Source organism: Silurus aristotelis (assembly GCF_946808225.1).
Source record: "Silurus aristotelis genome assembly, chromosome: 4".
In the NCBI taxonomy this organism is placed as follows: domain Eukaryota; kingdom Metazoa; phylum Chordata; class Actinopteri; order Siluriformes; family Siluridae; genus Silurus; species Silurus aristotelis.
In genome coordinates this window covers 15,181,435-15,208,887 of record NC_139577.1, presented here as the reverse complement: position 1 = coordinate 15,208,887, position 27,453 = coordinate 15,181,435, and the positions used below count along the sequence as shown (strand labels likewise).

The 27,453-nt window shown below is 41.1% G+C and overlaps 2 protein-coding genes across 8 annotated transcripts; one reads left to right on the top strand and one right to left on the bottom strand.

Moving 5' to 3' along the window:
* Positions 1-447: 447 nt before the first annotated feature.
* On the bottom strand, positions 448-14,077 carry LOC310725380 (uncharacterized protein). Of its 2 annotated transcripts, none has more exons than XM_083540299.1 (18): positions 13,880-14,077; positions 13,410-13,450; positions 13,255-13,330; positions 8,183-8,367; positions 8,017-8,100; positions 7,858-7,926; positions 7,471-7,647; positions 7,223-7,375; positions 7,023-7,089; positions 6,827-6,917; positions 4,266-4,407; positions 3,160-3,264; positions 2,678-2,768; positions 2,402-2,534; positions 2,232-2,309; positions 1,826-1,928; positions 1,224-1,327; positions 448-1,009 (listed from the first exon to the last, which is right to left on the bottom strand). In XM_083540299.1, the coding sequence occupies exons 1-18, from the start codon at positions 13,905-13,907 to the stop codon at positions 895-897; spliced, it is 1,842 nt and encodes a 613-aa protein (XP_083396425.1). In that variant the 5' UTR covers positions 13,908-14,077; the 3' UTR covers positions 448-894. The 2 variants fall into 2 exon arrangements, with proteins under 2 accessions (XP_083396425.1, XP_083396426.1); XM_083540300.1 differs by having other exon boundaries at positions 2,232-2,306.
* On the top strand, positions 8,436-27,453 carry alms1 (ALMS1 centrosome and basal body associated protein). 6 transcript variants are annotated; one of them, XM_083540263.1, is made up of 19 exons: positions 15,297-15,835; positions 17,427-17,511; positions 17,542-17,610; positions 17,747-17,861; positions 17,945-19,835; positions 20,082-20,241; positions 20,674-21,672; positions 21,774-21,874; positions 22,116-22,986; positions 23,094-23,213; positions 23,887-24,012; positions 24,105-25,009; positions 25,233-25,350; positions 25,581-25,796; positions 25,888-26,135; positions 26,246-26,402; positions 26,493-26,562; positions 26,888-26,987; positions 27,101-27,453. In XM_083540263.1, exons 1-19 carry the CDS (start codon positions 15,755-15,757, stop codon positions 27,143-27,145), a joined length of 6,477 nt encoding a protein of 2,158 aa, XP_083396389.1. In that variant the 5' UTR covers positions 15,297-15,754; the 3' UTR covers positions 27,146-27,453. The 6 variants fall into 6 exon arrangements, with proteins under 6 accessions (XP_083396392.1, XP_083396389.1, XP_083396391.1 ...); XM_083540265.1 differs by having other exon boundaries at positions 15,299-15,799; XM_083540266.1 differs by lacking the exon at positions 15,297-15,835 and adding an exon at positions 8,436-8,936 and having other exon boundaries at positions 17,427-17,610.

The following is a 27,453-nucleotide window of genomic DNA, read 5'->3' as shown; positions in this document are numbered from 1 at the left end:
GCAGCAGGATCTTGACAACTGGTCAGGGTTGAGGGAAACCTGAATGGAGCAAAGTACAGCGATATCCTTAAAAAAAAAACCTGTTCAGAACCCCAGTCTGGGCCGAAGGATCAACGATCCTATCAATGATCCCTATCCAACCTGACAGAGCTTGAGAGGATTTACCAGAAAATCTCCCAAAACACAGGTGTGCAAAACTTGTTGCATAATACCCAAAAAGATCAGAGGCAAAACTGAAATCTTTGTGCCAGTAAACAGCCAATAAATATTAACATTGACTGTTTACTGGCAAATACATTTCAGTTTTGATGTTAACCATTTGCTTGTTTAAAGTAAGGAATGATGAATAAGTGTGATTATGCACAATCATATTACACCCATATTAAAGCAAAGAATGTTTTTATGGTACATGAATTACAATGTATTAAAAAAAGAGGACACACAACAAACCATACTGGTTGTTTATTACACTTCATAAAAAAATAGCAATAGATCATAGTATTAATATGCCTCCTGCAAGTTTTAGCAATCAAGTAAATAAAATACTTTAAGATGTGCATGGAAAACAGCTCTGACTTAGTACTTAGGATTAACCCAAGTCCCAAAACTTTCTGGTTTAAGACAACAGTAGTATGAACCTTTAGTAGAAATAATGGTTGTAGTAACCATCATTCATACAAGGATTAAAAAAAAAAAAAAGCAAAGAAAACCAAATTTAACCTTTCTAGTGAAGGTAAATTTAAACTACAATTAATATAAATTGATTTGAACCAGTTAATCACCTGTTACAATAATTATAAATTGGTGTATACTTGTTTAGGTTATTAATAGCTGTGTTCTGAGTACTATTTGAACTGATGTTAGTCACCCTGTCAGCATTTCCGTGTCCGCTCATCATTTCACTTTTGGCCTATCGATGCCCTTGTGTTCTGGTACATGTCTGTAGGAACACCGGTTATTCTTGATACAGCCTGTAGTTCTCCAGAAAAAACACTCATCAGGAAACTTACTGCAAAAGTGGAGAAACAAAACATAAGAAAACATTCGAGAACAAATGTTTTGCATAACACGGACATAGAACAAATTCAAGGTCGACAAAAAAGTGAACAGAAAGTCATACCTCAATTCTATATGTAAATAAATAAAAAATACCTAAAAAATACTAAGCTCATAAACGTTAAATAATTTTTTAAAAAATGTACCCATTATTTGTGTTTACTCACTTGACTTTTCCTGCATCTGTTGTCGCAGCTTTGGATACACCAAGATGTGTGTGGATTCTGTCAGGGTAACGAACTACAAGGCATGTCCCAGCAATGCAAAAGCCCTAAAATAAACATATACACATGTGAAACACACACAACATACAAACAAACCAAAAAGACACAAATATTCTCCCATCACCAGTCCTACTGTCAGGAGTTCACAAATACCCGCATATTCCACAATCAGAAATCGAGGATAATATTACTGACCCGGATTTCCCACATCCATCAAAACACATACAAAACCGGCCACCGTGTGCAGTTACTTCTTTTTACTATGGTACAGTTAAAAGTGGGTATGAGTTGCACTGGAGTAACCTACTTATAACCCAGTATATATGTCTTGGTGACCTCATACTTTCAGCAACAATGATCCCTGGGTCACATTCACAGACAAAATATTTATTTTGTATTAGTAGCTCACTCTTTATACTGCACAGTTCGACATCATTATTGAGCATTGCTACATTCTGGAATTTTTTATTCTAAGTGTCCTGTATATGAAACTCTTTGTACTTGCCAGATGTTTGAAACGACATTAAATGTTAAAATAAACGTACATTCATCTTTTTGATGGCGGTCTCACAGTCCTCCGTGTTGGTGTAGTTGATAAAAGCACAGCGTTTTATTGACAATAGTCTTACACTATGGACTGTCCCAAAACTAGACACACAAAAAACAAACAAACAGCAAATGAATTTTAATTTGATTTAATCTCATGGATTGTAGAATTTAGCATGATATTGATTCACTTTTTATCCCGCCAACAAATCCTTTCGCAATCCTTCAATAAAAAAAAATACAAAAATAAATCTGTAAAAGAAATAAAATCTGCTTTACAAGAATGACAGAGCATAAAAGCAGAAACTAAATCTATTTTGCAACCAAAAAAAGGCTTTACAACCAAGTGGCCCATATTAACTAAGGAAAGAGGGCCAGTTGTCTTGAGATTACAACACAACTTACTTGCTGAAGAGCTCATAGAGCTTTGTTTCTGATAAAGCAGGCACGAGATCCCCAACCCAGATTGGAAACAGCTCTCTGCTGGTCGAAGCACAAGCACACCTTAGTTTAGCTTATAGATAAAGGCAAAATAAATCGCTAAGAAGCTAAAATCTAAAAGATCAGACTCTTACGCGGTAGCCGGTACAGCTGTGATGACTTTAGGTGGATTCTGGGGGACGGTTCTTAGTGGGACTTTCACAGGTTGAGGATTTCTTTCTGGAGAGTAACTTAACTCAACATGTACACGTGATCCTGCTATATTAGCTTTAGTCAATGAAAAGAGAATAGAACACAATTTGAGTGGGGTTTTTTTGTTGATGTTTTTTTTCAAAGAAATTTTGTAAATCATTGTAATTGTTATAAATCATTGCTCTGAGAAAATGTGTTTAAAACAGACATGGTATTACCGTGTAAACCAGAGAGAGCCTCTAAAGCCTTTTCTACTGTTCCATGTATGATCAGAGCATTTGAACTTTGCTCTCTAGTGTATCCCATATCCTGTAGTTTAAATTAGGCAAAAGGCATGAGTTCTGGCATACATGTAGAATGCAAGCAAAAAAAACAAAAGAAAAAACAAGGGCTCTATTCTGGAGACAGTTGGTATCTATGTAAACATGCAGTGTTAAGGTAGTTTTAAAATGACTTAATTTCACAGTTGAGAGAGCCATACTAATGATTATATGCTGATAATAAGCTGCCTCTTAGCTGTTAAACCTTTTCTTTTATACTAAATGCTTTTTAATTCTTTGTTATCTTCTTTGAAAACAACTTATGTTTGATCTTAGCATTTGCTGACATGAATTCGCTAATTATTTTCCATTTAGGCAACAAGGTAAACAATATATATTGCACATTTAATAACCAAAGATGCACACCCTAAGCTACTTACCATCAACTGCATTATTTGTACCCGCATGAGCTCTTGAGCAGCATCGGTACAAGAGCTGTCAATCTTTAAAACTTTTTTATAGGTCAAACCAGCCTCATAATATCTCTAAAAGAAGAAATGAATAAGAGAGACATTGATGATTGCAGGAAAATAGAGTAAATTACCAGAGTAAATGACCTGATATATATTTAAACAGTACATTGCAAAAGTATTCATACTCCTTGAATATTTCCACATTTTGTCAGGTTATAACCACAGAATTAAATGTATTTTATTGGGATTTTATGTGATAGACCAACACAAAGTATCTTTGTGAAGATCTCTGCATAATTGTGAAGTGGAAGGAAAATGATACATGGTGTAAAAATCTGAAAAGTGTGGTGTGCATATGTATTCAGCCCACTTTACCCTGACACCCCTAAATAAAATACTTTTTTTCAGCAGGGACAGGAAAGCTGGTCAGAAATGATAGGAAGATGGATGGTGCTAAACACAGGGCAATCCTGAAAGAAAACCTATTAGAGGCTGCAAAAGACTTGAGACTGGTGCAGAGGTTCACCTTACAGCAGGACAACAACTGTAAACATACAGCCAGAGCGAGAATGAAATGGTTGCGATCAAAGCATATTCATGTGTTAAAATGGTCCAGTCAAAGTCCAGACCAAAATCCTATTAAAAATCTTTGGCAAGACTGGAAAATTGCTGTTCACAGATGTTCTCCTTTCAATCTGATTCAAATGGAGCTGTTTTGCAAAGAAGAATGGGCATAAATTACAGTCTCTAGATGTGCAAAGCTGGGCTGAATACATATGTACGTCACACTTTTCAGATTTTTATTTGCAACACCATGTTTTACTTTAACACCATGTATCATTTTCCTTCCACTGCACAATTATGTGATACTTTGTGCTGTTCTATCACATAAAATCCCAATAAAATACATCTCAGTTTGTGGTTATAACGTGACAAAATGTGGAAATGTTTAAAAGGTATGAATACTTTTGCATTGCACAGTGTATATGAATTTCCCAGCTGTGGGACGAATAAAGGTATAGCTTATCTTATTACATTAATGTTTCTATGCAAAGAGTAAAGATGTGCTTTACCTTAAGCCCAACTAATGCTTTCCCTTTCCGGTAGAGTCCTTTAATCCATGTTGGGTCAAGGGAAAGAGCAATATCAGCATCTATTAAAGCCTTCTCATACTGTTGCATTTTCTCATAACAGAAGGAGCGATTTCCAAACAACCTGTCAAGTAGACAGCAAAAGTGATATGACATCTAAACTATGCATATATATATGGGGTGGTACATGGAAAAACACCCGAACCGTTCGGTTCGCTTGTGCGTCGCACGGTTCGACGCATGCGCAATGTAGCCCCGTGCTCAGTTTTGCCTCAGACAGTTTCGCATGAACATACATATAGACAGTAAAAGTTGAGTAAGGAGTGCTGCAGAAATGGCAAGTGAAGGAGATAATGAAGGCTGCCCGGAGTTGGTGGATGCGCCCGCGTCGTTCAAAACCGGTGTGTGGGAACATTTTTCATGTTACTTACGATGACAACGGAAATAAAACAGTAGATAGAACTGCGACTGTGTGCAATGCATTCAATATGCTAAAGCCAACACTTCTAATATGACAGTTCATTTGAGAAGACATCACAATAACAAGAACCGTACAGAACCGAAAACCGTGACCCTAAAACCGTGATACGAACCGAACCGTGGGTTTTGTGAACCGTGCCACCCCTAATATATAATATATATATATATAAATAAATAGAGGCGATAAGCGGAGGAGGGAAAAGTTTTTTTTTTCACTTCTGTACACTACATATCCCTAAACTTTACATTTTTTACTTTTTCTTCTTTGCTTATCTTAATTTTCGTCACAATCTTCGCCATCTAGCAGCAGCGTTTCGAGCTTGTACCTCAATTTTTTGCTCAGGTAATAAAGCAAAAAAAAATAAATAAAAAAAATCGACCGAGTGATCGAGTACATATATATATACATATATATGGGTGTGTATATACAGTGGGTACGGAAAGTATTCAGACCCCGTTAAATTCTTCACTTTTTGTTATATTGCAGCCATTTGCTAAAATCATTTAAGTTCATTTCTTTTCCTCATGAATGTACACACAGCACCCCATACTGACAGAAAAACACAGAATTGTTGACCTTTTTGCAGATTTATTAAAAAAGAAAAACTGAAATATCACATGGTCCTAAGTATTCAGACCCTTTGCTGTGACACTCATATATTTAACTCAGGTGCTCTCCATTTCTTCTGATCATCCTTGAGATGGTTCTACACCTTCATTTGAGTCCAGAAATTTTTGATTATACTGATTGGACTTGATTAGGAAAGCCACACACCTGTTTATATAAGACCTTACAGATCACAATGCATGTCAGAGCAAATGAGAATCATTAAGGTCAAAGGAACTGCCTGAAGAGCTCAGAGACAGAATTGTGGCAAGGCACAGATCTGGCCAAGGTTCCAAAAATGTTTTTGCTGCACTTAAGGTTCCTAAGAGCACAGTGGCCTCCATAATCCTCAAATGGAAGACGTTTGGGACGACCAGAACCCTTCCTAGAGCTGGCCGACCGGCCAAACTGAGCTATCGGGGGAGAAGAGCCTTGGTGAGAGAGGTAAAGTAAAACCCAAAGATCACTGTGGCTGAGCTCCAGAGATGCAGTCGGGAGATGGGAGAAAGTTGTAGAAAGTCAACCATCACTGCAGGCCTTCACCAGTGGGGCTTTATAGCAGAGTGGCCCGACGGAAGCCTCTCCTCAGTGCAGGACACATGAAAACCTGCATGGAGTTCTCCAAGATGGTGAGAAATAAGATTCTCTGGTCTGATGAGACCAAGATAGAACTTTTTGGCCTTAATTCTAAGCGGTATGTGTGGAGAAAACCAGGCACTGCTCATCACCTGTCCAGTACAGTCTCAACAATGAAGCATGGTGGTGGCAGCATCATGCTGTGGGGGTGTTTTTCAGCTGCAGGGACAGGACGACTGGTTGCAATCAAGGGAAAGATGAATGCGGCCAAGCACAGGGATATCCTGGACGAAAACCTTCTCCAGAGTGCTTTGGACCTCAGACTGGGCTGAAGGTTTACCTTCCAACAAGACAATGACCCTAAGCACACAGCTAAAATAACGATGGAGTGGCTTCACAACAACTCCGTGACTGTTCTTGAATGGCCCAGCCAGAGCAATGACTTAAACCCAATTGAGCATCTCTGGAGAGACCTAAAAATAGCTGTCCACCAACGTTTACCGTCCAACTTGACAGAACTGGAGAGGATCTGCAAAGAGGAATGGCAGAGGATCCCTGAATCCAGGTGTGAAAAACTTGTGGCAGCCTTCCCAAAAAGACTCCTGGCTGTATTAGATCAAAAGGGGGCTTTTACTAAATACTGAGCAAAGGGTCTGAATACTTAGGACCATGTGATATTTTAGTTTTTCTTTTTTAATAAATCTGCAACAGTGTCAACAATTCTGTGTTTTTCTGTCAATATAGGGTGCTTTGTGTACATTAATGAGGAAAAGAAATGAACTTAAATGATTTTAGCAAGTGGCTGCAAAATAAAAAAGAGTGAAAAATTTAAGGGGGTCTGAATACTTTCCGTACCCACTGTATATGTCTTAATACTTACTTAACCTCTTGAGGATTGTGCTTTATAGCATCTGTAAAGAACTTCACCGCCATATCCAAATTTCCTATTTGAGCACATTTATTACCACTCACTGAAAAACAAAGGGAAAAATGAAAATAAGGTCACTGAAGAAAAACAAAACAACAACCAAAAACAGGACATCTGAAGTGAAATATGTTCAGGAAGCTACACATACCTGCCAGCTCCATGCTCTTTGTAACATTGTCCTTTACTGGTTCCTCTGATGCCTTTTTATCAACATTCTGTGGATATGCGTTTTCAAAATGTAATTTTGAACATCATCTTAACAGATTAATTCACTTTACAAAGTAAAAAAAAATAAATAAATAATAAAAAAAATAAAATAAAAAAAAGGTAATGGAAAATAATGCCAACCTTAATCAGGGGCTCTGTTGTACTTTTTTGTGTTGTCCCAGGAATCTTGACATTTTCAGATTTTTTGTCTTTCCTGTCAGATTTAGTTTTCTGCTCAAGTTTGCGTTTTGCGATGGCTGCTGCGTTGTTCACAAAGCAGCTGCTCATATCAAGCTTTAGAACCAGACATTGGAGATTATTAAATGCACATGCAAGTGTTAAAAAGACCTCTGTTGAAAACAAGTCACAGATGCAGAAAACAAGCTAACCTCCAGTTCATCAATTATGCTCTCATTGTCATCACCATCATCTTCATTGCAACTGTCACTGCTTTCTGTAGCTATCGAACTGCACTTAGGACCAGGGTCTGGAGGTACACCATGATTTGTTTTTTCCTTATTTTCACTTTCAGTAGGCTTAGATTTATCAGGAACAGTGGCAGCATTCTATGGGTAAGACAAAAAAAAAAAGAAGTAAGAAATGCTGTAAAAATTCCATTTTTTGTTTGGTTTCAGTGTGGTGTAGTAATAAAAATGTCATACAGATCTCATACAGGTCTCAAAACAAGGTTGATAATTGCACTGATAAAACAAAATAGATGAGAAATATTGATTAGGCACAAATTTCTTAGAAAGTCTTTTTAAACACTTCCATACCTGTTTGGCACCATCTTTATTTCCATTCTCCTTTTCTAATTTTTCTAAACGCCGTCTCTCTCGCTGCCTCTGTAGGATGCAGGAAAGGAATAAAACTGAAGAAAACATTTAAATAAGATTGTGTATTATCTTGACACAAGTATGCAATTTTTACATTACCAATTTCTTCTTTTTTTTCTTTTCTGCCTTTTCTTTAAGTTTTTCCTCTTCAGCTACAAGTTCTTTAGCATTTTTTGCAGCCTCCTAAAATAGTACAAAACATTACCTGTGTAAGCTTTTCAGGCCACACATATATTAAATAAAGATGCACACAAACAGCACTTACCTCAGGTGTGACTCTTTTGACTGTTTTATAATGTGGTATTGCTGACAGCTGTTTGGAAACCCTTTTATCTAGAAAGTTTTCGGCAAAGCCACAATATCCATTGTTTTGCCTGCTATAATCGTCGTCGTCGTCGTCGTCATCATCATCATCAGTCAAATCCTCATAATGATCAGAGTAATCAAGACCTTAAAAACAAACATTAATAGGGTGAAAAAATAAGTAAACCTTAAATGTGAAATATAATTTCTTTCTTTCCTTAAAGCCAAACCAATCTCTTAATTTAGACAGACCGCATGGTTCTTGTAGTGGGGTTACAGATATGGGAAAAGACATGAGTTCTGCTAAATGGTATGAGAATCAGTTTCATTATGGAGCTGGTATGAAGACAGACATAATAAAGCAACAGACACTACTCTGTGACCATGAGGCCCTGAAGCATGATACAGAGCTGCTCTCATAAGATCAGAAATTTACATTTGAAAAAAATTCATGGTTTTAACATCTGTTGATTTGATTATTCCCAAGTTTGCTGTTAATGAATAAATACTTTTTTGTGGGAATTTTTGTAAGACGTATTATGCCACAATTGTGTAATATGCATTTGTTTTTTTTCTTTTTCTCATTTACTACCATTAAATATAGACACAAATTTATTAAACATGTTAAATACGATAACTGGGATTTATAAAATGTTAATATTTCTACTATATTGCCTGCCTGTTCCCAGCTCCAGTACTTTATAAAATATATTGAGGTGTGGTGCATATTTCAAACTGTTGTTCTGTTATAAATATTGTAAATACAGATATCCGCAGTCTTTCGCACACTTGCATTTGTCCTGCACGACCCGGCAGCAAATACTGAGAGCTGACTGTATTTTTGTCTAACATGTTTTAATTCTTTCAGCCTATGGTTGCATATGTGAACCTTATAAGTGATATATAAGACAGAGGTTGACAGTTGATTGCTGGAACTATCGGCAAAATTCCATATCAATAGTTTATCCGGGTTGCGTTATACAGAACGACACCGGCCAAATAAACGTGCTTTTTTATGAGAATTTTTTCCCATTAATTTGGGATGTAACTGTTTTTATTTATTTAGAGTGTTGCTTTTTGTTTCAGTTTGAATGCATGTCTTATTTTTTTGTAATAAATATCAGAATTTTCACATTGAGTTTTTTTTTTTAATATCCATTTTAAAAGTATCCATTTTAAAAATCCTCTCCTTGAACTGCCACCTTAACGTGGTGGAGGGGTTTGAGTACTCGAATGACCCTAGGAGCTATGTTGTCCGGGGCTATATGCCCCTGGTAGGGTCTCCCAAGGCAAACAGGTCCTGGGCGACGGGTCAGACTAAGAGCGGTTCAAAACTTCTTATGAGAGATACTACATCAGGGACCGTGACGTCGCCCGGTATGGCGCAGCCGGGGCCCCACCCTGGAGCCAGGCCCGGGGTTGGGGCTCGTATGCGAGCGCCTGGTGGCCGGGCCTTCCCCCACAGGGTCCGGCCGGGCTCAGCCCGAAGGAGCGACGTGGGGCCGCCTTCCAGTGGGCTCACCACCTGCAGGAGGGACCGTAAGAGGCCGGTGCTAAGAGGATCGGGCAGCAGTCGAAGGTGGAGGCCTCGACAACCCGATCCCTGGACACGGAAGCTAGCTCTAGGGACGTGGAATGTCACCTCGCTGGCGGGGAAGGAGCCTGAGATTGTGCGTGAGGTTGAGAGGTTCCGACTAGAGATAGTCGGGATCACCTCTACGCACGGCCTGGGCTCTGGAACCACACTCCTCGAGAGAGGATGGACTCTTTACAACTCTGGAGCTGCCCATGGTGAAAGGCGTCGGGCTGGTGTGGGTTTGCTTATAGCCCCCCAGCTCAGCCGCCATGTGTTGGAGTTTACCCCGGTGAACGAGAGGGTCGTTTCCCTGCGCCTACGGGTCGGGGATAGGTCTCTCACTGTCGTGTGTGCCTACGGGCCAAACGGCAGTATAGAGTACCCGGCCTTCTTGGGGTCTCTGGGAGGGGTGCTGGACAGTGCTCCGACTGGGGACTCCGTCGTTCTACTAGGAGACTTCAATGCACACGTGGGCAGCGACAGTGACACCTGGAGGGGCGTGATTGGGAGGAACGGCCCCCCTGATCTGAACCCGAGCGGTGTTCAGTTATTGGACTTCTGTGCTAGTTACAGTTTGTCCATAACGAACACCATGTTCAAGCATAAGGGTGTCCATCAGTACACGTGGCACCAGGACACCCTAGGCCGCAGGTCGATGATCGACTTTGTGGTCGTTTCATCTGACCTGCGGCCGTATGTCTTGGACACTCGGGTAAAGAGAGGGGCGGAGCTGTCAACTGATCACCACCTGGTGGTGAGTTGGATCCGATGGTGGGGGAGGAAGCTGGACAGACTCGGCAGACCCAAGCGTACTGTGAGGGTCTGCTGGGAACGTTTGGCCGAGCCTCCTGTCAGAGAGATCTTCAACTCCCACCTCCGGCAGAGCTTTGACCAGATCCCGAGGGAGGCCGGAGATATTGAGTCCGAGTGGACCATGTTCTCCACCTCCATTGTCGAAGCGGCCGCTCGGAGCTGTGGCAGTAAGGTCTCCGGTGCCTGTCGAGGCGGCAATCCCCGAACCCGGTGGTGGAAACCGGAAGTAAGGGATGCCGTCAAGCTGAAGAAGGAGTCCTACCTGGCCTGGTTGGCTTGTGGGACTCCTGAGGCAGCTGACGGGTACCGGCAGGCCAAGCGAACTGCAGCCCGGGTGGTTATCGAGGCAAAAACTCGGGCCTGGGAGGAGCTCGGTGAGGCCATGGAGAAGGACTATCGGCTGGCCTCGAAGAGATTCTGGCAAACCGTCCGGCGCCTCAGGAGGGGAAAGCAGTGCCCCACCAATGCTGTTTACAGTAGAGGTGGGGAGCTGTTGACCTCAACTGGGGATGTCGTTGGACGGTGGAAGGAATACTTCGAGGATCTCCTCAATCCCGCCGTCACGTCTTCCATTGAGGAAGCAGAGGCTGAGGGCTCAGAGGCGGACTCGTCCATCACCCAAGCTGAAGTCACCGAGGTAGTAAAGAAACTCCTCGGTGGCAGGGCACCGGGGGTGGATGAGATCCGCCCTGAGTACCTCAAGTCTCTGGATGTTGTGGGGCTGTCTTGGCTGACACGCCTCTGCAGCATCGCGTGGCGGTCGGGGACAGTGCCTCTGGAATGGCAGACCGGGGTGGTGGTCCCTCTTTTTAAGAAGGGGGACCGGAGGGTGTGTTCCAACTATAGGGGGATCACACTTCTCAGCCTACCTGGGAAAGTCTATGCCAGGGTACTGGAGAGGAGAATACGGCCGATAGTAGAACCTCGGATTCAGGAGGAACAATGTGGTTTTCGTCCAGGCCGTGGAACACTGGACCAGCTCTATACCCTCTACAGGGTGCTGGAGGGTTCATGGGAGTTTGCCCAACCAGTCCACATGTGCTTTGTGGATTTGGAAAAGGCATTCGACTGTGTCCCTCGCGGCGGCCTGTGGAGGGTGCTCCGGGAGTATGGGGTCGGGGGCCCTTTACTAAGGGCTGTCCGGTCCCTGTATGACCGAAGCAGGAGCTTGGTTCGCATTGCCGGCAGTAAGTCAGACTTGTTCCCGGTGCATGTTGGACTCCGGCAGGGCTGCCCTTTGTCACCGGTTCTGTTCATAATTTTTATGGACAGAATTTCTAGGCGCAGCCAGGGGTCGGAGGGTGTCCGGTTTGGTGACGACACGATTTCGTCTTTGCTCTTTGCAGATGATGTTGTCGTGTTGGCTTCATCAGACCAGGACCTTCAGCATGCACTGGGACGGTTTGCAGCCGAGTGTGAAGCGGCTGGGATGAGAATCAGCACCTCCAAATCCGAGGCCATGGTCCTCAGTCGGAAAAGGGTGGCTTGCCCACTTCAGGTTGGTGGGGAGTTCCTGCCGCAAGTGGAGGAGTTTAAGTATCTTGGGGTTTTGTTCACGAGTGAGGGAAGGGTGGAACGGGAGATTGACAGACGGATCGGTGCAGCTTCTGCAGTAATGCGGTCGATGTACCGGTCTGTCGTGGTGAAGAAGGAGCTGAGCCGCAAGGCGAAACTTTCGATTTACCGGTCAATCTACGTTCCTACTCTCACCTATGGTCATGAGCTCTGGGTCATGACCGAAAGGACAAGATCCCGGATACAGGCGGCCGAAATGTGCTTCCTCCGCAGGGTGGCTGGGCGATCCCTTAGAGATAGGGTGAGAAGCTTAGTCACTCGGGAGGAGCTCGGAGTAGATCCGCTGCTCCTCCACATCGAGAGGGGTCAGCTGAGGTGGCTCGGGCATCTGTTCCGGATGCCTCCTGGACGCCTTCCTGGGAAGGTGTTCCGGGCGCGTCCCACTGGGAGGAGACCCCGGGGAAGACCTAGGACACGCTGGAGAGACTATGTCTCCCGGCTGGCCTGGGAACGCCTTGGTGTCCCCCCGGAAGAGCTGGAAGAAGTGTCTAGGGAGAGGGAAGTCTGGGCATCTTTGCTTAGACTGCTGCCCCCGCGACCCGGCATCGGATAAGCGGGAGAAGATGGATGGATGGATGGATTTTAAAAACTTTTGGTTAATTAACCGGATATATTCAAATACCATGCAACCTAGCTTGGCAAAATCAACAATTTGTTGGCCTCTAATACAAGCTCTTATTTTATAATTCAGTGTTAGCCACAATTACATTAATATTAGGCATCTTAAAGTCTAATATCATGCACAGTGTTTACAATAATCACTGACTATTCTAATATTAGAAATAACCAGAAGTTCTAACTGGTCCAGTCTGTTACTAGTTGAACATAACCAATCTAAATATGGCAATCAGATAGTAGATTAGTGGTTAAGGCATTGGACTTTGAAACCAAAGATCATGAGGCACACCACACATTGCCTTAACCTAATAGCTACTCAGTTGTGTGAACAAGATAAATGTATGTCGTCCTCTGCTAAATGCCATAAATATAATGTACATGCAATCAGTACAATGTAGAGTTTTGTTCTGTAAAAATAAATGACAATAAAACATACAAAAAAAAAATCTTACCATAATTATATCCCAGGGCATTTAGTACAAAATCGCATTGTGGAAGTCTTGCATTGAATGGGCTCCCCATTGGATCCTGTGTAAATATATGAATTAGATAAGAAATAAAAACAAAAGGCAACAAAGAAAAGTTGTTAAAAAAGAAAAATACTTACGTAAATCGGTAATCTAGCACTATCGTGCAAAAAGGGGAAACCTTTGAACACAAAGCAAATAATACATTTAAGTTAGTTAGAATTTTATTTTTAATAAGATAAGAGACATACGCACTTAAAGCAGTTTGTGTGTATTCACGACACGTTTACGCTCCGTAATGAACCAGTTTTACATGTTAGCCGGTCCTGTTCACTTTCTATTGCGCAGCTAAATAGCTCATCTTTACAATATGTTAGCTAGGGGAAAGTATAAAAAAACTAGCTAGCAAATATTAAGAAAATAAATAAGCCAATTTAAAAAAAACAAAAAACAAAAAACACCCTAAATGTACCCCAGTGTTAATAGTGAAACATGTACAAAGCTATACAGTATAACGTGATTTTATCCGACCAACGTACTTATTCGTTAAAGTTTGTGGGAAAACTCTGTAGTCTGTTTGAGTGCCGACGGCCAACGAACTGAAACTTACCAGACGCGAAGACATTGCGCTTAGACATTTTGTATATTATATATATATCTACAAATTTGTAGAAAACGAACTATACTACTAAGTCTTCATTAATCAAGTTGCTTTTTCTTTATTCTAGTATTATAACTGCGTTGCTCATACTTCTTCCTGCCAGCTCATGCCTTAACCTACAACCTCTTTCGTGCGCGTGCGCACAACCTCCCTTAGTTCTTCCTGCTTACAAGAATGGCGTCATTTTACACGTTATCCCTTTTTTACTGATAAAACACGTTGGGGTGTTGGTTTTTTTTTTTTTTTATTCTTTACAATGAAAATCCTTTCAAATTATGTTTTCCGTCTGATTTTTCCTCTGGGGTGATCTAAAGTGATATATAAAATAATATTAATATGATTACAATAATAATAATAATAATTATTATTATTATTATTATTATTAGTAGTAGTAGTAGTAGTGGTAGTAGTAGTAGTATTAGAATTAGTAAATAAAGAAGGAGAATAACGCATATCGCTCAGTACCCCGGGCAGCTTTAGGGAACTCTGATCACTGCTTGGTTCATCTTTTTCCAACATACAGGCAGAAACTAAAATATTTTAAGCCTGTAGTCAAAACAGTGAAGAGATAACCCGTGAGGCAAAGCAGGAACTACAAGACTGCTTTGACTGCACTGATTGGAGTGTCTTTGAGGCTGAAACTGACAGCCTGGATGAGCTGACTGACACTGTGACATCCTACATCAGTTTTTGTGAAGACATGTGTGTGCCAACCAAAACCTTCTGCAAGTTCAGTAACAACAAGCCATGGTTCACAGCCAAACTGAAAAAAAACAAACAAATAAAGACTTACTATACAGTTTGTGCAGGTCCTTAAAATGAGGCAGAGCAAATAATAATATTTGCCAAATATGCATATGATGACAGTGTGATATTTACAACTAGAATCTACTATCTGTAAAAGCAGAACAGACACAATGGTGTCTCCTTGGTATCATTTATGAGGTCCGTTGATAATGGAAAGAAGCACTTTTTGTGGCATTAGGTTCTCCTGCCAGCAGGGAGTGACTCAAAATGTCTGCATCCAGGGTGAGAGGGGTCAGCCTCAAACCTAGCTGCCCTCTTTAGGGTCCTGTAGAGGTGGAAGATTGCAAAGTGGATGACATGTTGCAGTCTGCCTTTGTCTTTGGCAATGGCAGCAGTGTACCAGATGGTGATGAAGAAGGTTAAGTATGGACACAATAATGGAGGTGTAGAAATGCACCATACACCATACATGCACATTTTCTCTTTCGGTAGGTTGAACTTAATCTGTTGCAGGACGTACCACCTCTGGTGTGCTTTTTAAATTTGATATATTAATAAAGTTAAACAAATAAGACATTAAAGCACATTTTTAAACACTTTTCTAATGCTGGGTAATGCCTCACTTAACTCTCAAAACAGCTGTTATACTTTGTGGCATGGGTCCTCTGGTCCATGCTAAGATTATTTCAGGTGTATATGCCCAGTTCTGCCAGATCCCACATGATTTCTACTGGACTGAGCAAGTGGGAAGGAAAAAAAAACTCGTTCACGACACGAGTTTGAGACGACTTTTGTTTTGTGGCATGCTACATCATGTTTAATGTAGCGACAGGACATAGTCAGTGTAGACGGTGGTATTTAAATGATAATTTATTAATGTGATGTAATTATGGGACCCAAAATTTCCTGACCAAATATTTCCCACACTATTTAACCACCTCCACCAGCCTGGATAAAGTTTGTGTGCGCGCGCGCGTCTTTTCTTGAGTTTGAACGTGTGAATGGTCCTTCGATGTGCGCATGCGCAGAAAATGTCAGTTATTCACATAGAAACAAGTCACAGAACCACAATCAACAATGGAGACGTTTGGAGAAGGCGAAGATGGAGCAGTTGCTAACAGAGTGAGTTTGTGTAATCGCCACGATATGAAGAAAAGCGTAAATTATTGTTTTTATTTTTTATTATTTACAACCATCTAGTAGTCGTTGTTTGTCAGTCATTTCCCGCCAGCTGCACAACCAGTCAATAAACATAGTGAGCTAGCTTAGTTACATTAGCACCAAGAACATTAGCACCAAGAACATAGCCAGGCTCAGCCGACTTCATGCAGGCTTATAAAAAAACATTGTTTTATTGGCTTGCTCTCTAACCAGCTTGATTTGGTTGCTTGATTGTGCAGTGGGGTCTTGTGTTCAGAAAACAAAGATGAACCAATAAGCAACAGGAGTTGTGCTTACGTTAGCTCGTACATAGCTAGCTGTGTGTATGTTGGGAGGCTGCTTTCCTCAGTGTGGGGATCTGAAGATCTTATTCTCGGCGAAAATGATCTACAGATCTAGTTATCTAGGCAAGCCTGGGATCCTAAGAACCTGGGATCCTGAGATCATACATAACATGCTTCGGATGTGGAAACACTTAGTAGTGTGAAGAGTTTGTGCTTTATCTATGAAAGGCACATAGGAGATCTCTGAAGATGAATGTGTTTACCTGTTATTTTGTGTGTCCTAAATATCATGATTACCACATTTAGCGTTAGTTGTCATCCTATTTGTTTTATTGTAGACAGATCTAAATGCAGCTCTGGGGTTAGTGCAACAATCTGTGCAAAACTGTTTAACTGTTTTATTTGTGTGTGGGTGTGCCAGTTCAGTTCCTTTGTATTAAGGAGCTGAATGGCTTGATGCCTATTCCCAGGAGGGAGGAGAGTGACGAGTGTGTGTAAGGGGTTTGTGATCCGCCACAATGTTGTTGGCTTTGCAAATGCTGCGTGTTGTATCAAAGTCGTTCCCAGTAGAAGGATTTACATTTACATTTGCGGCATTTGGCAGACGCCCTTATCCAGAGCGACTTACAACTGAGGGCTTTGCTCAAGCAGTGGCAGCTTGGTGGTGGTGGGATTTGAACCTGTGATCTTCTGATCCAAAGCCCAATGCCTTAACCACTGAGCTACCACCTCCCTTTTTACTGGCAACGTTTTCCATTAGTCAAGACTAGTCAAGTCAAGAAGCTTTTATTGTCATTTCAACCATATATAGCTGACTCAGTACACAGTGAAAGGAGACAACATTTCTCCAGAACCTTGGTGCTACATAAAACAACATAGAGCTACAAGAACCCAGAGATAAGTTATTGTTCTAGCCACATGAAGTGCATCGTCTGCAAACAGTGCAAGACAAGTTTTGTGCAAACTCCATTAGGTTTTAGAGTTGTGCATGAAGAATTATAGACGAAGCAGAAGAAATTTCAGTGTAATATTGTTTTTAAATATTTTTTATTTCGGTGTAAACAAGTACATTTATTTGTTTGCACATTCTACACAACTTTGTTGTTTTACACATTATGCCTTTGCTGAAAGTACAACATATATTTGATATTTCATTTCCATGCTAGTTCTTAGACATAGTTTTACGAATATATATTTATGATTATAAATATCACATTTTATGTTTTCTTATTAATAATGATTGGTTATTTGGTGACCAGTGCCTGGTTACAGAATTTGATTGTTTCAAATCTTCCTGTGTGTAGGAGATGGAGTCATGGCACCAGCTCCCTGTTGAAGAGGATCCTAGTCAGTTTCTGGGACAAACATCAGGCTTGGTGGAAGATGATGGTCTACAAGGGATAACACTTAACTCTGAAGGACAATCAGCTGTAATAGGAGACTCAAGTATGAAGCAAGCAGCTGAGAGATTTGAATCTTTACAACTAGGTAACAACACAAGTATAATCACCTCCAAATCAGTAATGAGAAATATCTAGAGATGAATTTGCATGTAATTTTGCATTATACATTTTTCTATGTCAAGCACAATTGTTGAATTTATTATTCTCCTTCATCTGAGCAGAACAGCAGGATAGCTGTTTATCGCCTGCACTGACATTAATTCCTCAAGGAAAGACTTTCCTGCCTTCGGAGTCCACACTCCTCCATCAGACAGATTTAGAATTTCTTCCCTTGAGGTATAATGATTAAAAGACTAACTCAGATAAATGTGTACTTTGGGCTCTGAAGGTCTGCTAAACGTTTTGTGTTGTGTGTTAAGAGGATCTCCTGATGTGTCCGCTGCTTCGGAGAGGTGCCCTCAGTCACGCCTAATTGTGGATGGAGAGGCTGACCCATTAAACAGATCTCATGACCAGGCCTCACTATCACAACATCATTTAGGTGTGATGTCTGCAATTATTGAGGATGTTAGTAGCTGCTGCTCACTATCACAGCACAGCCTGTCACCTAGTAGCAATTACCAGGCAACGTACAATCATTATCAGCACCCAGAAATGGATCTTGGTGTAGCAAGTAGGAGTGCAGTCCCCTCTTCCACTGAGACTGTTCTCAGTCAGACAAATGCTGCCCTAAGATCAACAGACTATCCTAAACAATCCTTTTTTGTCCTGAAAGATGATCCTGCATGTATCCCTATAAAGGAACCTCAGTTTAGACCTTCTGAAAGTAGAGAGCAGCCACAAGCTGGCTCTTCTTTTTTAATGCCGCAAAGGAAGAGCGACTCACTTTCCTCCAATTTGTCTGCCATCTCAAATATTACAGTTCGTGCCACAAGCAAGCAAACACTTGACACCACTGACCTTCACCTCAAGCAGCATCAGATACATGGTGATTCATTATTATCCATACTAGGAGGTCGAAATCAAACTGAGAACAAAAACACTTCAACTGGACACAATATAACTCCCACTAGTGAAGGTGGTGTACATGGGACAGGGCTACAGAGAGAACTTTGGAGCTCAGGTAGATATAAAGCCACAGATGGTTCCTTTTTGACCTCTCAGCCTGTGTTTCAGTCCACACCTTCAGTTCTCTTTTATAGAGGAGCACCAGCCCCAGCCAAACTCTCTCCAGTATATTCCCATCAAGACACCGTGGCTACATCAACCCAACACAGCCCTAAACCAGACGACATACCACCATTAACTCTAAGTACCTCAAGCCATCCAAGTGGTGCTGGAGCTGCACTTGCTACTTCTTTGGACCCAGGAGATGCTCATACAGAGTCATACCTTCCACGTGAAACACCTCATAGTCAAGAAACCCCTAGAAACCTGGTATTGGATGTACCTGTTGCCACCTGTGAGGATACACCCCTTAATCAACCTACCCTAACCACACTCATGCCCACATCTAACAAACAGCTCAAAGACCAGGAGACCAAGCTGTCTGCAGGAAGAGTCCATTCTCTCCCCAGTCTCAGTTATGTACAGAAGGTTGATGCTTGGAAGGCCAATCAGAGTTCCAGCGGGTCATTTTATGACAGTTTGTCTCTCCACGGTTTAAATGGTGGTGTACCTTTTAAGAGGAATGAACAGGACTCTGTGTCTGAGGCAGAAAAACAACAAAGTCAGCAACAACCCAAAAAGACAGCCTCAGCATTTAGTGCCAGTAACAACACTCTACCCACACAGACAGGCAGTGGTTTGCTGCCTAGTGTAGATGTGGAAGAGGCAGGTGGAGCTGTAAGATCAATTTCACCATCACCATTTACACATTCTCATTCCCAGTCATCTCTTGGAACAGTGATCACCCCTATCCAGCAAGATGAACTGCAACAACATGTAAATCAGCTTTCCCTTGAACATACTGATACCATATCTCCATGTGTCAAATCCACTGCAGCTGAATCATTACAGTCCTTGAGTGGAACAAATAACCAGCAGCCAGCTGATGAACGTGGAACCAGTCCATTAAAGAACCCTGCTTTGCTGAATCTAGATCAGTACAGTGGCATGAACACAAATTCCAACAGGAGCAACACGGTTTCCAGTTTTCCAGCTGGGTACCATCTTGAGCAAAGCTTCCAGGCATCCATAGGTGCCTCCTCTGTTGTAAGTCTTGAAGTGGACAACTATGCACCGTACTGGACCTCCAGACCTGGATCCCCTCCTCATCCCTCTGAGTTTAATATCGAAGATAGAATCCCTGTAAGTAAAACCAAATCATGATATGACCATATATTTATTATAAATAGATCTTTGAATAAAAAATGGATTTTTTTTTTTTTTTTTTTTTTTTTTTTGGGGGGGGGGGTGTGTGTGCGTGTATGTATATATATATATATATATATATATATATATATATATATATATATATATATATATATATATATATATATATATATATATATATATTAAATATATATGTGTAATCAACAAATAACTTTCCTGCAGCTTTACCTTCACAATTTGGGGATTGATCAGTCACCTTCAACGATCTTGAATCCCTTTACACGCCGTGGACCAATCAGAGAGCCCGAATTTTCTCCTACTGATTTGTGTACTATTAAAGGCTCAGTAGGATCACCCACCAAGAGCATACAACCATCTGATGGTAATTCTTTTTTTTTTTGTTTGGTTTTTTGATTTTTTAAAACAATTTGTTTTGCTCACTCATTTTCTTTTTGTGTATTGTAAAAGTTTAGGCTAGCTTGACCCCTTTGTCTTTGTTATTAGCTGTTCTTATTATAAACTCTTAATATGTTTGTTTTAAAGGCCATACATTTTAAGGTGGCTTGTTTGTATAATTCCTACTATTAATGTATAATTCTGATGATTATGAATGATTAGTAGTAATTCATTCAGGTATATTTAAATTAGGCCATTAATAGTTTTCCTTTCAATTCTTTAATGCTTTATGCACATGCTTTTATTTTACTGAAGAATTTAATATGATTACTATCTGTTTTAGTTCTAAAGCATTTTTGTCACCTCTGGGTTGTTTTGATGATTGTTTTGAATGTATGTATCTATTTTTTATATACAGCTGACAGCCTTCAGAAAGAGACATTCTCCAGATCCAGTGTACTTTCTGCAGATTCCAATGCCTCTTTAACACAGTTGTTTATTCCGAAGTCTATTGTGCAGCCAACCAGACCACCTAGTTCAGGCAGTATAAGAAGAGCACACTTCCAAACAAGCACTTTATCTCAGCCCCATACACCACCATACAGTGTTTCTCAAGAACCTGACACTTCTCAGCGAGAGGGCAGTTATGGCTTGCCAGCTCAGGTGAGCCTGGATTCTACACCTGCACCTGCTCCTGGGACTTGGGAAGGTGTTAAAGAAGGAGACTCATCTCTGGTTGGTTCTGGAACCTTGCAGGAGATCAGGCGTTTGCTTGGCCATGCAGAAAGCCTGGTTTCTAGTCATTTTTCTGTCACCTCCTCCCCTGGCTCACACTGTTACCCTGAGAGTGATACCTCTTTTTTGTCACTCAGGCAGAACACACAAGCATATAATGATGATTCATTTTTGTCAGTTGATAGAAAGGTTTCTTTGGTACTAGCTCGCTCTTCCTCAGACTCCGCCCTAAAGGAGAGCTCGTCATCCTCATCTGGGCCTCTAGAGATGTCCACAAATTTGGCTCACATGAGCAAAGGGCCTTCAACACCCTCTCAGGGCAAGGAGGAAAATCTGAAGTCACGTGACTTCCGTGTGGCTCCACGGAGAGCAGAGCCTGAGGGATGCAGTGCAGCAGACCCAGACAGGGCAGGTCCAGTGACTGTGTCGATTACACAGGGAAACGCTTCAACATCAGATGGCGAGCAGCAAAGCTTGGACCATACAGAAAATGTAGCCATCAGTTCATCTGAAATAAGTCCCACCCACAGTCAAACAGAGGCAGAAAAATGTGTTTTAAGTGATGCCAGCAGTGAGCATTCACTGGCTTCTAGGGTCGCTAAGCTTCTTCAGAGCGAGTCGTCTGTCTCTGTTGTTACCAGCCGCTCAAGTACTGCTGATCCTGATGAAAGCCGAGCAAGAGGTAAACACTGGATTTAATTTAATTACTAGGAACGGCAAATTCCATGTTTTTAAATAATATAGCAAAACATTTTTGGTTATGTGTCAATTCTGTCTACAAAGAGTGGCTCATTAACAAGGTCTCTGGTGGCAAGTGTGAACTTAATTCAGAGGACAGAAGGAGAATCGAGGAGATTAAAAGAGATCTCCTGCTACACACTAAGGTAATGCACAACCCACCAGATGTAGAGAAACAAAAATCACTTATTTTTTTATTAGTCATGTCAGATGAGTTGCATTAAAAAAAAAATTATTTTTTTTGTGATTTGTGACCTGCTGATTGAGTTGAATGCATTTTGTACATAAGAATTCAAAGTATTTATGTTTTATCATCTTTCTGTCTTTACTAATGTTTACTTACACATAACTTCTGAAAGCCTGATCACTACTTTACTTATGTCTTAGTCGAGTTCAGCTTCAGAAAGCAGTTCCCAGTCCAGTGCTGGCACTGTACCTCAGCCTGCTGTAGGTTTTGCAGCAGTGCGCAGTGCAGAAGATCGCCTCTCTGAGCAGCTGCAGAGACTCAGTCGGATTCCACTTGACTCCAGTGTTCCACTGCACACACCAGTGGAGGATGGAGTGAGTCAGATTCCTATCAAGGAAAGGCGTGACCTTCAACACACACACTCGCCTCATTCGAGTCAGCACCTCTACATAAACAACGGCCATGCTGTACACAATGACAATGAGCTAGAAAGCAACTCGTACCCAACCCCGAGGTCTTCTGATGTATGGAAGCTACAGACTAAAATGACAAATAGATCAACGAAGTCTGAAGTTAGGAATGGGACAGCGGAAAAGGAAAAAGAATTAAGAGGGGAAGATGTGCAAGCAGAAAATGAGAAAAACGAAACCTTACCAGTCACAGAGGCAGCTCACACTGTCATCAGAGGAACACGAGAGTTCACCCCAGGCTTTGAGTCGGGTTCAGTCATTGGTTATAAACCTCACCCCAATAGTCAACCCACACCTTCAGTGAAATTACAGCAAAACACCACCCAGAGACCTGACACTCCTGTCAGCGATTCTGGAGAGCTGGTGACTGGATCTCCAACACATCACTTAAACGGTCCCTATGCCTCAAGAAAAGACCCAGTCTCCAATACCAATAAACAGCAACAAGTCTCTATAGCCACTGAGACCAACTTAAGCAAAGACAGAAATGCAGACCAGTACCAGAACACAGGAATGGTTCATGGAAATTCACAGATGACCTCCAGACACAAGGAAAATAGACAGGCTGCTCCAAATATGCCTTTTTTCGTTAGTACTGCTGGTAAGTAGCAAGATATTAAAATATGGTTTTACTGTTTTTTTGTTTTAATCTGAGATACAGTTGGACACATTATTACAGTGTAACTCATTTTTGTATGCTTCCTGCAGCAAATTCATCTTTATTGCCTTACAAACCTCATGGCAGTTCAGAGCTCTTCTACATGGCACAGACTGTCCGTGAGTTCTCCCCTAATCACTCTGATTCTGCAGTGGAGAGCTCCCACCCAGGTACAAAAAAAGAGACATTTTGAACAGAGATTATAGGGGCATTTTTATTTTTATTAATTTAAAAAAAAGAAAATTTAAAATATCGGAATTTTTTTAAACTGTGCTGCTAGTGAAAGATTGAGTAAGGATTATGGTTTTATAGACCATTTACAGGGTTTATGGGGCTGCTGTGACAGTACACAGTTTGTATCAGGAGACATTCTACATGTTTATAATCCGTTATCAAATATATGTAACACCTTTAAAAAAAAAAGGGAAAATGTGCACCATGAATTCCTACATACCACTATGACCTCATAAGAGTGTACAATATTTGGGTGTTATAGATTTAGGACTGAGTATTATTATAAGATCTAGAGCATGGACACATCCTACAGACCCTCATTCATACTTCTCTCATTTACTACTTGTTTGTACCTTCTTGCCTTTCGTTTTCATTTTGTCTCAAGCGTCTATTGTTACACACAATTACGCACCTCCCTCTTGGCAAGCTGCATTATTCATGGTATCCTTTGTTTAAGAGAAAGACGAACCCAGTAAGGCTGTGCACATCACATGCAGACGTGAAGCAGTTTGTGGAACAGTCCTCACTGATTCAGCTCGTTATTTTATTATAACAGCCTCTGTTTATTTAAGCTTGGACTCCCCTCATTTTTTCATATATAATATATAGGTTCTGATGACGCTGTGCCCCCTCAGTTTACCCCTGAGGTTTTGGGATCCAGAGAGCTTGTGGACAACTATGTTACACCAAAACATAAGGAGGGTATTTACAGCAAGAGGGCCAAAATGAAACGAGGTGAGTTGCATGTATAGGAGGTCATTTAAGATGTGTACCAGTAAATATACAAAAATGAAAGGATTCTTTTCTTACATGTTTTTCATCAACAGCATCGAATCTGTCTGGAAATGGCGTTTACAACCAAATTGGCAATACTGGTCCTCCCGGTCAGCTTACTGGTTACAGAAAGTCTGTTTTCCCTGAGAATAAGCAAGTGCCTGAGCATATAGAGGAGGAGGAGGAGGAAGTGTTTATCCCCCTGCACATGGAGGCTGACATCAGTACAGCTGAACAACATAATAACTGCAGTGCGCAACATCATAACTTAGGAACAGAAAGTCTACCGTTACTTTCTAAGGCCATTGGGGAGAAGGAGCAGGACCAGATGGTTTATAACCTTGGTGCAGAGATTGGCAACTCTCTGGACCAACTTTGGCATCGTTTCAATGAGCGATACAGCTTTCAGGAGACTCAAACCAGGAGCGACGTAGAAATATCACTGCTGGAGAGACTGGAACGCCTGTCTCGCCTCCTACACAGCTCCTCCCCTCCACACACACATAAACAGGGACACCGTACAGTGGTGAAAAGCAAGAGTAGGAGAAGAGAGACTGAGCCAAGGAGAACACTTCCAAAAAAACATACTGCCAAATATGGAAAAGAGAAAAATGCTCCAAAAACAGCATGGGAAAAAAAGCCTTTAAGTACTGACCAGACCTCAGTGGAGGAAGAGTTGCGAAACCAAAATTATCACTGTCCTGCAGAAAGAGACGAATCTGCAAGTGTTTCTGTGGAGACGAGCAGCTGCCAGTCTACCATCGACACACCACGCTTGATCAGAGCTTTCGGACCAGACAGAGTTAGCAGTGGGAGAGAAGTAGTGGTTGGAAGTCAGGCACTAAAGCCTAGTGATGTCCTATTGAAACTTCATAACAACATTAAGAAACAGAAAAGAGGACATGACAGCAGTGGCTCTGAAAGCCATCTCGTTTCTGTTGCCACCGATGATTCCATGGTAAGATTTAATATTAGGAATGTTATTTTAAAAATTGTTTGTGAAATGATACTCGTCCTAGATTTTTCTCTTTGGCATGTTTTTGGTGTAATTTTGGTGTCATTGTAAGTCTGCAAAATATTGTATGCGATAACTTGCACTAGCCTAATCTTAGATATTGTCAAGATCAATAACTACATTATCTGCATTCTTCTGCATGGTGTGTTTTTGCATTTCCCGTTAGGCTTCAGACACATTATCATCTTCAAGCACTTGTACCCAACGCTCCCAAAGAAGCACTGGGTGCAACACCAGTTCTAAGATGGCAAAGGTCAAACTGGTCAGCAGAAGCATACAAGCTGGTATGTCCTCCTAACATTGGCCTGGGTTTACTAAATGTATATAATTAAAAAGAATATGAGTAATTTGTGAGAGGAATGATTTTACATAATGTAGTGTTGGGTTTGGGGGAGTGCACACCTGCATGAATAAACAGTAGTAGAAATGAATTTGAAGAGATTAAGTTCGTTATTTATTTATTTTTTTAATTTACAATTATGCATATTATAAAAATCAAATCCTTTGTTGCCAGGTGATTTGGAGATTGTAGTTAATGGCACCCGTCGAGACACACGGGATGTAGGCACTACATTTCCATCTCCAGGTAGTGCCAAAGTCACCAGGGCATCTTCAGGAGCTTGTAGTGAGGTAAAGACCAATACGCCAAGGGCTCCCAGTACATCTACTGTTCAAACCCAATCAGTCCTAAAGAGACACATGCTCAAGAAACAGACCTGCTACCCAAATGGTAAGTTTGTGAGGTAGGGAATGGCAAGTTGAGGTGTTTTCCTCTCACACGGGTCCTTTTTCATTGGTGTTTTTTTTTTATTTTTTATAAGGTTTGTCATGGTTTGTACCTGCTGATGACCTAAAGCGGGATGCACGAAAGGAGAATAAACCCCAAACAGAGGCAGGACAGTCTGAAAGTCAAGCATGGTTTGAGCCCCACACCAGGACTCCGCCATGGAGAGAGCCTCTTAGAGAACGACACATTCAAGTGGAAAAAGGGAAGCCCCCTGAACAAAAAACACATCCGGAGAATAATTACAGCAGAAAAAGCCCTTCCTTGGTTCGTCTGACCCTGCAGGTTTGTTACTTATAAGTGGAATCAGATATGTTTTTGTCTTTTAATTAGTTATGGTTATTTTTTTAGTGTGCTTTGTAAAAGTTGTCTTTGTGTGAATGCTAATTTCGCAGGAGGCACTGGAGTTGCATCGACCAGAGTTTGTGTCCCGTTCTCGGGAGCGGATGAAAAGGCTGTGCCTGCTGGCTGAGGAACGAAAGATACAAGCCGTCTTCAACAAAGAAAGAGAGGAGCTTTTTAACCGCCCATCAACTCTGCAGCAGCCAAAAGGTTAGTTTAATCCCAAACAGCCAGATCTTAAACAGCATTATTGTAGCCTGATTGTTTTATAAATATTTTGATCTTATTACTTTCTGCCAGCACCAGCTCCTCCACCTCTACTTTCTAAGCGAGTTATTCCAATAAGTGAGATGATTCAGAGATCTAAGCGGTAAGATCCTGCCCACTAACATGAGACTTTTAAAACACACCGCTTTAAAACACAGAATTAGTAATTGACGATTCGTGTGTGTGCTGTATTCATCATGCTGTCAGTGGAGTACATGCTCAGAGAATAGGCAAGACGGAAAGATTCAGCAGGTAGGATTGTGAGAGTGAGAAGTCCAGATAGAGAAATGATTATCTATTGGGGGAAAAGTGTTTTTGCTTAACCAATTCAGTTCCATTGTGAAATCAAAAGTAAAATGATTAATTTTAGATTTTTTTTATAAAGAGAACCTGAAAGCATGAGCTCATGTTTGTGTTTAACCCATTAGGATCTATGCTCAACTCCCAGAGGTTCAGAAGAGGAAAAAGGAAGAAAAAAGGAAAGCAGAGTACTACAGTTACCGCCTTAATGCTCAGCTATTTAACAAGGTAAAAAAAAACAAAATTTTACTCGCAGAAGATGGTTTTCATTTAACCACACCTCATGTGGTCACTAATTCAGACATGTGAAATATAAACCTAACAGACCCCATCTCTTACAGAAAATCACCAACCATGTGCTAGGAAGAAGAGCACCTTGGCAGTAGTTTGAAGAAATTTTGGGACTAAGAGCTGATTGCCAGTTCATGGATGGAGCCAGTTTTCTTCTTAGTGTGTGTTTGTGTGTTTATTTGAGTGGGTGTTGGTGTTGTACATGTGATCAAATGAATAGAGCAGATATTTTAAGATGTGATAATAGTAACCAAATTAATTATATTTTAAATTATCAGTTTAAATATTTTAATAATGTTTTATAGTATTTTTATATTAATTTATAAATGGTGCTCAGTACCATATTTCTTTCCAAAAATGTTTTATCACTGTTTTCCTTTAAATAAAGAAGTTCATATATGTA